General features: G+C 33.0%; 4 protein-coding genes across 6 annotated transcripts in view; 2 read left to right on the plus strand and 2 right to left on the minus strand.

Moving 5' to 3' along the window:
• Positions 1820-2618, minus strand: LOC104703857 (lipid transfer protein EARLI 1-like). Its single transcript, XM_010419941.2, has one exon. The coding sequence runs from the start codon at positions 2552-2554 to the stop codon at positions 2081-2083; it is 474 nt and encodes a 157-aa protein (XP_010418243.1). The 5' UTR covers positions 2555-2618; the 3' UTR covers positions 1820-2080.
• On the plus strand, positions 9109-10247 carry LOC104703858. The gene has a single exon (XM_010419942.2). It carries the CDS (start codon positions 9226-9228, stop codon positions 10078-10080), a length of 855 nt encoding a protein of 284 aa, XP_010418244.1. The 5' UTR covers positions 9109-9225; the 3' UTR covers positions 10081-10247.
• On the minus strand, positions 10701-13152 carry LOC104703859. 3 transcript variants are annotated; one of them, XM_010419943.1, is made up of 5 exons: positions 13071-13152; positions 12878-12933; positions 12672-12704; positions 11968-12122; positions 10701-11815 (listed from the first exon to the last, which is right to left on the minus strand). In XM_010419943.1, the coding sequence occupies exons 4-5, from the start codon at positions 12079-12081 to the stop codon at positions 10982-10984; spliced, it is 948 nt and encodes a 315-aa protein (XP_010418245.1). In that variant the 5' UTR covers positions 12082-12122; positions 12672-12704; positions 12878-12933; positions 13071-13152; the 3' UTR covers positions 10701-10981. The 3 variants fall into 3 exon arrangements, with proteins under 3 accessions (XP_010418245.1, XP_010418246.1, XP_019083655.1); XM_010419944.1 differs by lacking the exon at positions 12672-12704; XM_019228110.1 differs by lacking the exon at positions 13071-13152 and having other exon boundaries at positions 12878-13064.
• LOC104703860 (flavin-containing monooxygenase FMO GS-OX2) overlaps positions 14674-16098 on the plus strand; it is a 3437-nt gene continuing 2012 nt past the window's right edge. The window contains exons 1-2 of the mRNA XM_010419945.2: positions 14674-15572; positions 15711-15781. Coding sequence (XP_010418247.1) covers positions 15029-15572; positions 15711-15781 — 615 coding nt within the window. The 5' untranslated portion in view covers positions 14674-15028. The remainder of the gene's footprint in view (positions 15573-15710; positions 15782-16098) is intronic.

Genomic DNA, 16098 nt, shown 5'->3' on the forward strand with positions numbered 1-16098 from the left:
GACATGCAAATGTTGAAATGTATCTATGTATGATAATAACGAGCAAAATGAAACTTTAGTCACATATATAAAGAATGGTATTAAGTATTAACTCAAGAAAAAACTAATAGATTTTTTTTTCTTACTTTGGTCACTAGCTAATTATAAACTTTGTTTATTTACAACGTATTCTTTTATTGATAAAATATATTTATAATGTGTTCCACTATTCAAATGCACATAGCTTCTACTGTTCCCACAGCCTATGTACCTACGCACAATGTTCCTTTGCACAAGTTGAGTAAGAAGAAAACAAAAATAGTTCACGGGCTCCATATAGATCCATTGAAATTTAATTGTTCATTAGGGGCCATCCAACTAGGAAATGCCAGGCAACACAATCGTGGCATAAAACCGTAGTCTCGCCATTTTAGCACATAAAAATAATGAAAGTCTCAATTATTATGTTAAAAAAGAAAAAGAAAAAAACAAAATTGCGTGGAGCAGAGTTATCGACTAGAGATATTGATCAAATTTTTTAAGAATTTGGTTTTCACGTCAAAATTTATTCGTCATTCATAATTGAACTTGTTAGATATGGCCTGTGTGACGAAAAATCAGTTTCCATTGTTCCAAATACCGGCTACGCTAGCAAAAAGAAGAATTTCAAGAGTCAAGTAATCTGTCCTAGACCAAAACTCAGTAATGATCTGCACAATATGCCTTTTTATTATGTGCTACATATATATGTCTAGTTTGTTTAGTTACACGATACCATTACGACTATATGAGTTCAATCAAAAATGAAATGTTACTGACACGTATCTGCCCCGTTTACTTGAATGTTCGTTAGATTTAGCTTAACAATGTATACTACGGATCAATAAACATGATTTGGCCAATGAAAAAAATTGGTTTTATCCTATANCCTATATTTTCATACGGAGAAAATTTGTGTTTTTTTTTCCTTTTTTTTTTTTTTTGTCTTTTTTCTTTTTTCATATATATCATTTCTTAAACAAATTCAACATGGAAACTGGAGCTGAAAAATATATCTAGACTTGTAGGGGGATGCACCTTAAATCCCTTGTTTTTCGTCTATAAAGTTGACCATCCATCTATTTTTTTTTAAAATGTTTATCCCTGATTATTGCATATACACACATTTTTCAGTTGATTTAATCGAATCCCTATCCATTTGTCAGTGTCACTAAAATGATAAGAGGTTGACGCAGTTTTCTAAATATCTAATCTGATGCGCGACATGTACCATATCTTTGTCGTAAAAATCTTTGGATGTTATAACGCCCGAGTGTTTTTCTCTCTTCAACTTCCAGTGTTTATAGAACTATTATTTTTTGGAGATAACAAGCTTTTTGTTATATACGAAATTTTAGGTTAATAATCGACACGTACGCATGTAGGCCTTAGTCTTATATTATAGGAAGTAGGATCATCAGATCATGGAGGTTCCGAGCTTCGAAAGATCGTTTATTAGTTCGATTATTTGTCGAGGTCTAGTTATGCATTAGACAACGCACACTGTACGGATGATGACGACGATTGGTTGGACTTTAGTTTTTGCCTTGAGCCTAGCTTCTTCGTTTCTTGTTTGACTTCTTCGTTGTTGAGAGTTGGGACCTTATGTACTGCCTAAGCATTTCCCTTAATTTTGATGGTTGAACCTTCTGTTTCCACACAAGGCATTACAGTCTACAAATTGTATGGTTTAATAGATCTGGTTTAATTGGTTTATATCTTTGAAATGATTTTGTTGTATGTATTTAGCTTGGACTTATATGTGATAAGATTTAACTGATTTACATTATACAAAAAAATGTCAGATCATATAAACTGTTATTTTATTGATTTATACACCAAATACACACACTTCCAATGAAACTATATATGTAAGAGGACAACACGTACATATAACTGTGAAAGTTTATAATCGTACAATCAAACACACATACATTAGTAACTAGATGAACACACAAAGACAAGACAAACAACGACAATCATATAGAATAGTTTATTTAGAAATCATCTTGTTTGGTATATATTGATACATGAAGTGTGTGATGTATAATTAGGTTCTTGATTAGCATTGGAAACCAGGGGGAACTTTTTTGCTGCAAACATTGAGAAGCAGACTGAGAGAGATCGGAATGTTCAGGTTGATCCCGAGGATATTAGCCTTGAGTGCGGTGCAAAGGCAAGCTGCAGCCTCAAGATCAGCGAGTCCTTGGATGAGGGTGCAACATGGCTCGACCGGTGGCTTGCCCAGGGTGATATTGAGTAGGCCGTTGAGCACGTTGGCGCAAACTCCTAGCTTAAGAGCGTCTTTAGGGCATTTGGCTGTGGTCGGGCTAGGGCTAGGTTTTGGGGTTGGGTTCGGTTTTGGGGTAGGTTTTGGCTTAGGAGAGGGGCTAGGGCTAGGTTTTGGCTTGGGAGAAGGGCAACCGCAGTTACCGCAGGCGGAGATTGTTGTGAAGAAGAGGAAGTTGAGAATCAAGAAAAAGGCTAAAGGTTTTGTGGTTCTTGAAGCCATTGTTATAATTCCTCTTTTGCTCATACTGTTTACTTTGGTGGGTGTGAATTTGGATGAGGAGATAAAAGGAGGATTCGAAGTGCCTTTTATAGTAGTTTGAAGGACATGGACAGATGGTTCATATATGACTTCATATATATATATATATGATATTTTTAAAGGAAAAAATATCAGTGAAGTTATTTTTGTTTATAATTTACTTTGAATTACTGATGAAAAGAGGTTATCTGATATATGAATGTCCAACTTACACAGAGCGTATTAATTAGTTTGGTGATTTTTATACTCTGTATTCGAGAAGATTCTTCCAACAAAAAGCATTTGTATGATTATATATGACCTTTTGTGTATATGTGTGTATATCTTTTTTTTTTTTGTGGCGAGTGATTTATTTGTTTAGTGTTTTTTAGTGTTATTATTCTTTTCATTATATTCTTGACAATTAAAATTGAAACTGAAGGAAAAGGCCAAGATTGAAACCATGTGTGATCCTTGGAGCATATTGATCTGGCAATCAACATATGGATTCTTAAGGGTGACTCTTTGGAGTTTTGTTAGGCTCCCAGATTATGATGAAACTCTTCTTGAACTTATCCTTTAGGTAGTATTTTTTTCTAAATAAATTAAAGTATGACAAAGTTTCAATCTAATTGCTCTACAACCTAGGCATATATATCGTCGAAAAGGAGACGGTCTGACATACAGATTCACTTAATTTGTATACTTTTTAAGCAACTTCATGTATCCTCTGTTTTCAAATTATCCAAAAATATGTGAAAGTTCTAGAAATCATGTAGAAATTTCAAGAACATGCAAATTACCTCTTTCTAAAACTAAGCAATTAAGCATGCATGGAGAAACCCAATAACCATAATGTATTAGCTTTACGAATCTATGTTATACAATAGATTTTTTTTTTTTTTTTGATATGTAGAGAGCAAGCTCTAGATGTACGAAAACCGAAAACATTAGCTAGCCACAACAAACTATAAAATTAGATGTGTTCGCTTACAAATATTTGTTTTTGTATTTTTATAAATTTTAATGTCTTTGTTTTGTTTTAAGGGTTGGCATAACTAACTAAACTTAATATTAATATATCTTTCAAATGTCTAATGATTAAACTCTAAAAAAAAAAGAACCTAGCTATAAAATTTCAACCCGTAATCTTCAATCTCCCATAAGTCAATGTTCTTAAAGATATACCAACTGTGATGTCCACATGAATGTTAACAAAGAAGTAAAAATTTCTAACCGTGATGTTAAGAGTTTCCATACTTTCATGTTTTTCAAATGATTAACATTTTCTTCAGGATATGTGGAACTGCTGATAGCATTTGAAAACAAGATAAGCTGATGAGAAGTGTACATACTTCAGATAGATGACCAAATATGTCTTAGTTATAATTTGTACACGTGTCACATTGATGATGAAAGACTATCCATTCTACTGATTGTGAACTTGTGTGTAAACACTTGTATGATTCTGTACACAAAATTTTTATGTGGAAGTCGTTTAAGTATTAGTTTTTCTATAAAGTTCTAGCGATAGTGTACTTGTGTGTCAAAAACATTTATGATTTCTGTACACAATTTTTGTTATTTTATTTATGTGGAAGTCCTTTTAATATCAATTCCAGGTTAACATATATAGTGAGTACTCGTGATTACATACGTTACTGATATAGCGAGATACTGTATTTGGATAGTTTTGAGCAAACACTCGATAAATTGGATAGTTTATAAGATAATTACATACTTAGGTATTTTTGAGATTGAACTTCAAAAGTGTGTTGGAAGAATTTTCTCAGCATTTCTTGTCTTTAAACATTTCTCTATCATATTGTCTGCCTAGCATATAGGGCCTTCACCCATAAATTGGCCCAATAGTTTAAGTATTGCAGAAACCCACGGGCCACGGCCTGTTTTAGCTACCCTCAAGCCACATGGACTATGTTGTATTTAATTTAATTTAATGTATTTGTAATACATTTTAGCACGAAGGTATCCTTAAATATATATAACTGTATGTAAATGAAATGATGTTGCACAGAGATGAATCAAGAAAAACAAAACTTTACCAGTCAATCAAATACACACACATATATATATATATATATATATTTAAGCGCTATATCGTAGTTTAATTGTATTAATTAGGATTCAGACCACACATGCGTGACAATGAATGTATGAGTGCGATGCTAATTATAGTTGTATTGTACTTCTTCTTAATGAGAAAGAGATGGATGTGAGACTATAACTGTATAAAGATGTGTATAGATGAGAATTATTGAGTTTTAAAATAAATCAATAAATATACTTTTTCCGGTCAACCTGTGCATAAACAGCGTACGTTCTTGTCAGCGTAAGTTCTTTAAATTCTTGAAATATGGGAGAAAAAAAAATGTAACTGGTACATTAAAAGCCCTTTAAATTGGATTGCATCAAGTGTTTTAAAACTGACCGGTCGGTTAATAGAATTTGAAATTCAGTTTTTCAAATGAAACTATTTTGGAAAAATGTACAAGATTATATACATATGTACAGAGAATATTATACTGAACTTTAATTGGGCACCCTTATTCAATAAAAAAAATAATTACTGGATTAAAAATTTCTGGATAAATCTTTCTGAATTTATATGACCATTGTAGACTCTCATACAATAAAAACTGAATTTTATTAATTATTGAAGTTTGAATTTCTAAAAATAAAATTTCTTCTGATTTGGAATGTTTAGTTTATCGAAACATTAATCATCATAAATGCTTGAGTTATTTCTTCCATTTGAACGACCACCTTATAAACTTTTTTTTTTCTGACGTCGTATACTTACAAGACCGTAAAAAAATCTACACGAAAATCTTATACTAAAGCTGATTCTTTTTATACGTTAATTTCATGTTTTGTTATTTTTATACCAGCATATATTGTCAAATAAATACTTGGTTGAATACCTATCAAATGCAAATATCCTGTTACGTACGTGCTCCTAACTAGCTAGTAGCTAGTAACTACTATCACATTTTAACTTTGGTTGAACTGATCTGGCTCTTACTAAACTGGTTATTAAGGATTAAAAAACAAAAAAGAGGGTTAAAAATTTGAACACCGTTCCCGGAGGAGACCAAGAAGATTCTTAGGGCAAAGCGTGAAGTTAAAAGGCTGTCGAGAAAAAAAACATTACAATTACAAACTTACATCTTTCACAAAACCCTAGTTCTTCCCAACCAAACTCCCTCCTTGGCTCTTCTTTTTATTTCAATTCCAAACCCCATCCATATTTGTTTTATTTATCTATTTATTTTGGATCTTATAATCATTACACACTTTATAATATACTATTAGTATTCATGCAATTTGAATATGAAAGTGAGAATGACAAAGTAAACCTTAGGGATACTTAGCTAGCACAGTAGTCACTGAACTTTTCCAAGCAACGATGCAACGTCCCAAAACTTTGCAAACTATCAGCTTAGTCCATATATACGTTAAGTCTATCTGTAGCCCTTGCTACCAAATTTTATTGATTAATTAAGTGAAAACAATACGATTATAGATATATTGTTGGTAATTAATAGAATTTTGACGTACAATTCTACATGTAATGAGTAGTTACGTATATATGCACCATATAAGAAGATTATCGTTAATTGGAGAATTTGGGAAAATGGATCTACTTTTCCAAAAGTGATAGTGAGAGTCGTTTTGAATAGCTTTCGAAGATGTAAGGATATATAGTGATATGTTTTAGTACTTAAATACCTTGAGTCAAGTATGGACATGAATTCAAACCATTTATGATTACGTGCGGAATGGGAGTATGCATTATTCTATTGTTTCTTTAGCATTTTTTTGCAATTGTTTACGAGAATTGCTTTAATTATGTGTTTACATATTTCAACGTTGTGGCCTCCTCATGTTACTACACGACCCACTCTCCCAAAAGTTTCCTCACTATTAAAAAACTATTTTCACCATAAAATTTCAAGTATAGTAGTATATACCTTTTTAATGCATTATGTCTGATTTTTTTTGAGGTTTAACTTAATACTATATCTCTTATATTCTCATTTGTACTAATTATTATTTTATACAACTAGATGAAGCTGGTATAACTCTGGCATGATTAATGATCGAGAGAAATATAATATTGATAATCTGTATGCTTTGAGAAAATCCAGAGCTTGTGTATCACTTTTTATTTGTGTGTGTGTGTGTGTATCAATTCTTATATACCTGCATATGCATATTTAGCTGTAAATCATATGGTTGGTACTTGGTATACATAATTTAACCAAAGATAACAAAAATTATAGCCACATGCACATAAAGTAATAAAGCATTTTTTTGTGTCTCATATTTTAAAAATTAAATGACTTCTACTTATTGTGTATCGAAAAAAATATTTATCATTAATATAAACTAATCAATTGCACCAAATAGAAAAATGGTTAGTGCCAACCGAAATCTCTATAATATCTTTTTTTTGTTTACCAAAAGTATATAGTTTAGCTAGTAAATTGTGATGTGAATAACTCTATTCACGATAAGATAAATTATATATTGAGTGATACAAAAAGATTTACAAAAATAGTGAACACTAGTATCTATTCGAACCAACTATGTTATACTATGAATACTCAGGATAAATTATATATTGAGTATATATACTTATTATTCGTTGGTTAAAAAAATGCGTACTTAGTTAGACAAGGTAGTTAATATGATTAGGGTAGATTATTATACTTACGAAAAACAAAAAGAGAAGTGGAAGACGACACAGAGAAAATGGGTGTCATTAAGTGAGAATTTCAAAATTTTCAGTGCGATTTGTTTTATTAGTCCGTCGTTGGCAGCTTCCATTCTCTTTCCATTCTTCCATTCTTCTATTCTTCCATTTTGTTTTTGTAAACCTCTAAATTCCAAAAGATTCCATAAGCACAGTAGACCACTATATTTTAAAGCTAACAATACTATATTTTATAATGGTAGGATGACAAAGTGATTAAGATACGCATATCCTAGGCTAGTATACATCTTATTCTATGGATTATATTTATATTGTGTATTATCTAGAGTGTTATTTGAGTAATTTTAGGCATTAAATTATGTGAACTCCTGAACCAGAAAGCAGCCAGCTACTTTACTGTACATCTCGCAGTAGTGCAGAAACATGCAAATATATTTGGGTATCCGCAGACACAAATTACGTTAGATAGATAGGTATATCAAATGCTCATTGAGTCATTGATATGAAAGTTATAGAATGTTCTGTGAAACTGGAAACACATCAGCTAGTCAGATTGCATCAAACTTTGTGTTTCATGCGAGGACAATATACATTGAAAGTATCATTTTATTTGAAAATATGTTAGACATATTACTGTATTAGTTACAATAAACTAGCTAATATATCTGAAGAGTAAATATTACGTTTTCGATAGTTAGAAATAATATCCCATTTCACTAATTTTCACACTCTTTTCTCTAACCCATCTATCTTTATTATTTTAGTGTTTTTTTTTTTACAAAGCTACGTACCATTGACCAATGATTGATTTAAAGACGACAAGGAATTATGATTCTTACAAAATTCAGTGGTGTTGAAAATTAGAAAAACATCAACGAATATGTTTTGTTTTAGCTCACTAGCTTAAATTATGACAACTACGTACTATAAAACTTCGAATCTATAAAATGAATAACAAAATATAAATAATCATAAGAAAGGTGGAAACGAAATCATTTTTTGTATTGAATATATCTTGTATGATAGCGTTGAAATTCACATTGATTTCGAAAATATTTTTTGTCATCGACTAAGAGAGATCCAGATACCATTATTGACATTGAATAGACATTACATGTGAAATTCTATTGTTGAGATAAAAACAAATAGAGTTACGAAGTTGGCGTAATTTTAAAAATGTTATTCGTGTTTGCGATCCATTTATGATAAAAAAGACAACACTCACAAGACTGTACCATAAAATAAAAACAATAATAACCTCGCTGTCAATTTTTTTTTCCTTACATTTCTTTCCGTCTTGTTTCTCTGCATTACCTTACATAAAATCAAAAAACAAAACTTCCATTCTTATAAAAATATACAAAAAAAAAAAAAAAAAACTTAAAATCCTGAAGACAACTGAAATGAAGGGTCATATTTGTAGCACATACCTCAAGGGAATTAAGAGCAAATCAAAAGCCACTTTATCACTTAAATAACTTTGTTTAGTGTAAAAACTTTATGAAATTTTTGTGTCACTGCATACAGGATCATCTTACATCAAATATAAGAAAAAAACAAAAGTTCTTGCAATTGGTAAAAATATATGTAAAATTAAGTTATTTGCAATTTATCTTTAACAAAAAATATAGATAATTAATTTCTTTCCATTTTTGATATAACTAACTAACAACACAAAAGGAAATAAAAAAAAACACAATAAGATTAAAAGACACAATTACCCATTCGAACATAAGAAACTTTACTTAAAATGAAGGGTATAATAGTAATATAAACTCCCTAGTTCCGACGTACACTTTTAATATTCATTATCATCATCATCGCGCCATGTTGCTTTCTCCTTCTGCTTCTGTTTCTTCTTCTTCTTCTACAGAGAGAAAGAGAGAGAGAACACAAAAACAAAAACAAAAAAAGAGAGCTTTGGACCTGGATCTTGATTATGGCAAGCGGGTGGGTCAAATCGTTACAATGCAAGTCTAAAGCTTTTGATGATGTTTTCAACCCGATCAAAAACCCAAACCCGAATCATCCTAACCCGAGTCCGAAACATCTCATGTCAAGTTACAGTTGCAGGAGAAGCACACAGAGTATCAAAGACGTGATCGAAACCAAAAAACCCAAACCGAAACCGAAGAAACCCAATCCAAAACCGGATAAACGAGAACCCGACCCGGTTTTATCACCTTCGACCCGGATTCGATCAACCGGAGCTCGTGATAGTGACCCGTTTTTGCCGACGTTGACGGAACTCGCGGAGGGACATCAGTCACGTAACGTGGTGGAGATTATTTTTCAGACGAGTTGGGGTCCGAAACCGTTTTCGGGTCGGGTTGAAATGATCTTTAAAGTGCAAAACGGGTCTAAGACTCTGACCCGTTTTGAGGAGTATCGGGAGGCGGTGAAAGCTAGAAGCGTCGGTAAAGCGCGTGAAGAGAACGCGCGTTCAGTGGCTGACGGGAACGAGACGATGAGGTTTTATTGTTTGGGTCCGAGTCACGGCGGAGGTGGCGGCGCGTGGGGCTTATTGGGTGCTAAAGGTGGCGGCGCGTCGATTTATACATTCGCCGGGAGTAGTACCGCGAATGAGAAAGCTGGTGGTGGGAAAGGGAGGAAGGCGATGTTGGTTTGTCGGGTGATAGCGGGTCGGGTCACGAAGCAGAGCGGGTTAAGGTATGATACTGTTGACTCTGACGTGAGATCACGGTTTGACTCAGTGAGTGGTGACGACGGCGAGTTGCTCGTGTTTGATACACGTGCGGTGTTGCCTTGTTTTCTCATCATCTACCGATTGTAAATTTTTTATAAAAAAAATAACGCATTTTTATTTTTAAATTTTCTAACTTTTGACATTGTAATTTCATTTATCAACGCAATTTTCCCCTAATGTTTAGGGATAATTTTTATTTATTTCCGATGTATCATTGGTAGAAAATTGTGTTGATAAATGGTAATTAATTTTGTTGACAAGGAAAAGAAATTGGTAATTAGTAAATTTATGGATTCTTTCTTTCCCAACTAGCAAAAGATTTTTCTTATTAAATGCTATCGTAAATACTGAATATTTTGGTGCGTTGGATGTTACAATGTCATAAATAGGTTTTATTATACAGTCAATTGTTATTAAATTTTTACAGTTGGGTTTTGATTCGTACATTCAATTTCATTCCATCTATAGTAAAATAATAGATTCACTAAAATCTCTTTACGTTACTTACACGACTACTACTTCCTTAAAGTGAAATCTATAAGCAAAAAAATTCAAATTTTGTAACTTTTTTTAATAGAAAATAAATAGTTTGAAATTTAGTTCAAAAGAAAGAATCAGTGCAAAGTGATTCCCACTAATTAAAGAGCATTTGTAAAAGATTTATAAAGTGAAAAAATAAAGAAGAGAAAAAGAGTAAAAATTGAAAATGAAATCATGAAAGTACATTGGATGCGCAGAGGTAATATTACTATTTTACAAGTAAGTAAAATTCAAAGGGCCTAATGTTAATGATAATCAACAGGCCCATTAAGCCCATTAACTAATACACGGAAACCAACCAACCCTAACTAAATTTTGGCACGTAAATCATGTTCAAATAGGTTCAATAAAGAATTTGAAGATCACTAAATCAATGATCCGAAGCTGCTATTGTGATATAGCTAAATCAATGAAGCTAGAGCAATGTCTATTAAACCGGAAAATTTCGTCATCCGGTTTGTCTCCTTCTACCTATATACCTCTGAGTCAAACCTTTGTTGTTTCTCGGGTTTGGTCTACATTTTCCATCTTTAGTCTTTCCTTGCAACTTCTTGTATTCTCTAGATCTCAAAACTGCCTCTAAGATGTTGATATCTTCTTGGATCTCATGTCTAGAGAGTGATACAATTTCCGGGAGTATCTCTTTTTGGAAATTCTTCATTCTCCTCCCTCTTCTCAGCTTGACTCCAGTCTCTTTCTTGTTACTGAAGTTATCTGTGGCCTTTGATGTTACACAACAGACCTCTTCAGGGATGGTTTCTTTTATTCTTAAAGTGTGTAGCTCAAATGAATCACAAGAACGACTCGGTTCTTCGACACCCATCTCGTGATTATTTAGAAGTTCTTGATCTTGAGATGTTGATCCAAGTTTGAATGATGAGTCATGACTCTGACTGAGCAAACCCGCTGAAATTTGGAGTAGACATTCAGCTGCATTTTGGACTAGCTCACACGAATCTTGTAGCTGATCATGAGTCCTTGTGTTGTTTTCCGCGGTGCAACATGAAGATGGAGATGCTGAACAATCTTTTTCATGGACACTATCTAAACCGCTCTTCTCGCAGCTCATGTTTCTCTCCTCGGTGTGTGGCAAGTTCAGATCTTGGAAGAAGTATCGATGATTATTAGAAACCGGCTCATTAGCCGGGGTTTCATTAAGATCCAGCAAACATGACGATCCATTTGAGATATTCACTTTCTCACTTTGCTTGCCAAACAAATTTGTGCCATATGCTTCAGTCCTCAAGGAAAATAAAAAGCTTTCCTCTTTTGCGGTATAGACCTGAAATGCAAGCTGATGAACATATATTCTTGCTATTTTAACAAAGAACAAAAGCAACAATCATCAAAGGGATCAAAAAGATTTTTACGAATAAGGTTTTCGATTTTTACGCATTTGTAACTCTCATAGCGAAATAACTTTAAGATCTCTACCTGCTGCCCAAAAAGAGTGACCATTTTCATTTGATTCTGTTTAGAACTTTCTTCATACGTTTCAAAACGTTTCTCGTATAACATTTTGTTCTTGGACAAGCCCGCGAAATACATTACAACGCTTCTTGTCTTATTTTACTCCATGGCCCGTGTCTCTATCAAATGCAATGAACGAAGGATAATGAGGTAAGAATTGAGACATTCCTAAGACAAGCTAAGCCATTGCCACATACAAGCTTAAACCCGAGGTTCGAGCTTTTTCAGATTCCAGATGATTTCATTACAAAAAAAATACTAGCTACTTGAATGCATACACATAATCTATCTAGCACGACAAATATAAATGACTACTATGATGAATGTTGTTGAACAGATTACAGAACTAATATTATCAAGAATTAAAAGCAAATACCAAATTTGACGAAGACTTTTTGATCAGGTGATCTTAGAAGGAATCGACGAAACCAGTAATAATTTTTGAGAAGTAAATATGATAAGATTTTTAAAGGTTCTTAATCCAAAAATCTATGCAAAACCTTCCTAATTTGCAGAAAATTTCATGAAAAAACTAAACTCATATTGATCATTCACATAGAGACAAAGGTATTCAATTTTTCTTATTTATGACTCTATCCTAAACATGCAAATTTCGTGACACTAACAAAAAAAAACAAGATTTAAACAATCATCAAGTATTAATTTACCGGAGATTTCGATGATTGATTAACCACAATTTCCTACAAAAAGAACAATCAACAGATATAACAATGAAGAAAAGCAATATCTCATTATCTTCATAGTATGATATTTTGGATGATAAATAGAAAAATACTATAAATAAAGAATCTAGTTTAAAGATTAGTATAATTTTAATGGAAGAAAGAATAAAAGAAAAAGGAGGAATCATTACCCAGAAAAGAAAATTGAAGCTTTCAATGGTTAGGTTGACCAACAGATCTATGACGACTGAGACATGCCATGTAAAAGAAGAAGCAAAAAATTCTTAGGAAGACAAGAGTTTCATGGTTAGTCTCGTAGAACGAGATGTTATCAACACATATATGTGTCAAGTCTGTATATAGGAGTTACAGAAGAAGTCTTACCATGAGGAGCGAGAAGTGATTCTCTTGATTTTTTCCTAGAGAGAGAGATAGAGAGAGATTGAGGATTAGTGGTTGTTTATTTGTGTTAGTGGGCACATTTAGCAAAATATTTTTATATTATATATGTTCACTTCGTTTCTATCCTTAAAAAAGATTAACAATTTCTTATTTCTATTAAAACAAAAAAAATTGAGGTTGTAGATTCGTAAATTTTATTTCCATTTTGTTCTAATTATTATTGTATATTGATTTTTTTTGTTCAGAATGATATATTTTCCTTTTTGTAATTTTGACTCGAAGAAAACTATAATTATTCTTATCAAATTTTGGAAATTTAGGTAGAGCGAGGAAATGCTTATGGTAACAAAGAAATCTACTTACCAATGAGGATTTATATTCATATAATCTATATAAGGCCAAACCTTTTACTTTTTTTTCGTTATGTTAAAGTTCATTAGCTAAAGAAAGGGCCTGTTGCCCAAAAAAAAAAAAAAGCTAAAGAAAGGGCCTTTAATTTTTGTTTTATTTTTGCAAAAAAAGATCCTAGGGCCATTTCTACACTATGGAGCCCTACTTTCTAAATATAGTTATGTTTTTTTCATAATTCTAGTTTACAAAGTTATGAAATTCTCAGGATTATCGTGGGATGAGAATACGGAACAATCATTCCACATGTCGAATCAGTCAGTGTGTGCGCGGGGATTCCTTAGTGCCAGATGAACCATCAGCGGCACAATAAGTTGTTTCGATAGACATATTTTAGAGAACAGTATAAAGTATGTCTAGAAGTGTAGATTGATATTACTTATAGTAAGGTCATTGAGAAGAATCAAATCGAATAATAAATGTAAGAAAACAGAGATTTTATATGACCTAAAATCAAATGATTTCTTATTGATAAACTTGTGGATTCATAGCCTTATACACACATGATTACACAATTCAACCTAGATATCCAAACATAAATTACCAAACTATACATATATACACTAATTGTAAAACAGACCCCATCTCACACAATAAGTATAAATGTGAAAGTGAAAGTATTGAGTTATATATATGAATTACCAAACTATACATATTATTTTATCGTCGGTGCTCGGTAGTTGTGTCAGACATGTTTTATATGTATCAACCACACGCATTTGGATTGTGTATAAAAAATAAGTGTATTGAGTTCCGCATGGCACAACTAAAATAATATGACTTGCCGAATCTCAATACTAAACTAAAATTTATGTCAAGATTTCACCCTTACAACACATGGACATGTCTCAAACGATCCTTTCTTTCTTCGTCTTCTGTTAGGGGTTGAGGCTCCTTTTTTTTTTTTGGCTCAACTTCAACTTTCATTCACCTAAATCAAATACAAGATTTATCCTCTCTTACAACACTTTGAATCCATCTAGGCTCTAAAGAATATAACTTGGGATCATAATTCTCAAAAGAAAGAGATTCCCTTGCTACCCTATCAGCCACTCTATTACATTCTCTTGGAGAGAAGACAATTTTGAATTCCTTTAGATTGAGGCTCCTTAACTTATGAAAATCAGATGTTTTCGAAAAAAAACAAAAAACATATGGACATTGAAGAAAGCACTATACCGATTAACCAAAACGATCGGAGCCTTTGTATCTATTTAGGTGGACTATTATTTGTTGAAGAAAATTTCAAAGGTTTGAATTCACATTTCAGGAAAGGCGAAAACCAAAAATTGCTGTGGATGAATGAAGGGGTACGTGTCCATCTAAGTGCCGTTATTACTAGCGGGAAAAAAAATGATTGTTGAAGTATGAAATGAAAATGATAGAGTAGTATGTTGAATAATATTAAATAAGATCCTATTATTATTTGGAAAATGATAAATCTTGTTTCAGTTCTATTATATATATAAACCCCATTGATAGGAACCAAACTAAGATCTTACCACAGTCGAACCAATAAAATTTTGACTAATATGGCACCAGCTCAAAACCCAATCAGTTCTCAGCACGTGGCAGTCATCGGAGCTGGAGCAGCTGGTCTGGTAACGGCTAGGGAGCTCCGTCGTGAAGGTCACACTGTCGTTGTCTTTGAGCGGGAGAAACAAGTGGGAGGTCTCTGGATCTATTCACCCAAAGCCGAATCCGACCCGCTTAGCCTCGACCCGACGCGATCCATAGTCCACTCGAGCGTCTACGAGTCTCTCCGAACCAACCTCCCACGAGAATGTATGGGTTTCACGGACTTCCCTTTTGTGCCACGTTTCGATGACGAGTCAAGAGACTCGAGACGGTATCAGAGCCACATGGAAGTTCTTGCGTATCTTCAAGACTTTGCTAGAGAGTTTAACATAGAGGAGATGGTCCGGTTCGAGACCGAGGTGGTTCGGGTTGAACCGGTTAAAGGGAAATGGAAGGTCCGGTCTAAAACCTCCGGCGATATTTCCAACGATGAGATCTTTGACGCCGTTGTGGTTTGCAATGGACATTATACAGAACCAAACATCGCTCATATTCCTGGTAAAGATCAAATTTTCTAATGACTTGACGTTTGAGGTCACACAGTTAGTGATTTGAGTGATTTGTAACTGCTAGATTTTGAATTACAATTTTCGATCCAACATTATCTAAAATGATCAGAAATATGTAAATCCTCAGGTATAAAATTGTGGCCAGGAAAACAGATCCATAGCCACAACTACAGAGTGCCTGATCCATTCGAAAACGAGGTAATATTTTTATTTATTTTTTCTTTGAGTTTTTCATTTTCTATTAGTAGTTGTTTTTTTTTTGTCTGGTCCTATTATTTAGAAAAAAAAACTAAGAAGTCTTTTCTAGCTAAGACCAAAGAAACGTGTTGCACGAGAAGGCGACTTTCCCAACGTCTATTGTCTCAATGTCTCATTATCAGGTTTAGCCGTTTAGGTAGTATTTTATTTTTAAACATCTTTCCTTATTTATTATCCATCAACATGTATACAGCAATATCACCAAACGATAGAACATTAACAAAAATTATGGAGTTATATTTTGGAACTGGGGGGGG

The sequence above is a fragment of the Camelina sativa genome, chromosome 7 (assembly GCF_000633955.1).
Source record: "Camelina sativa cultivar DH55 chromosome 7, Cs, whole genome shotgun sequence".
Lineage (NCBI taxonomy): Eukaryota > Viridiplantae > Streptophyta > Magnoliopsida > Brassicales > Brassicaceae > Camelina > Camelina sativa.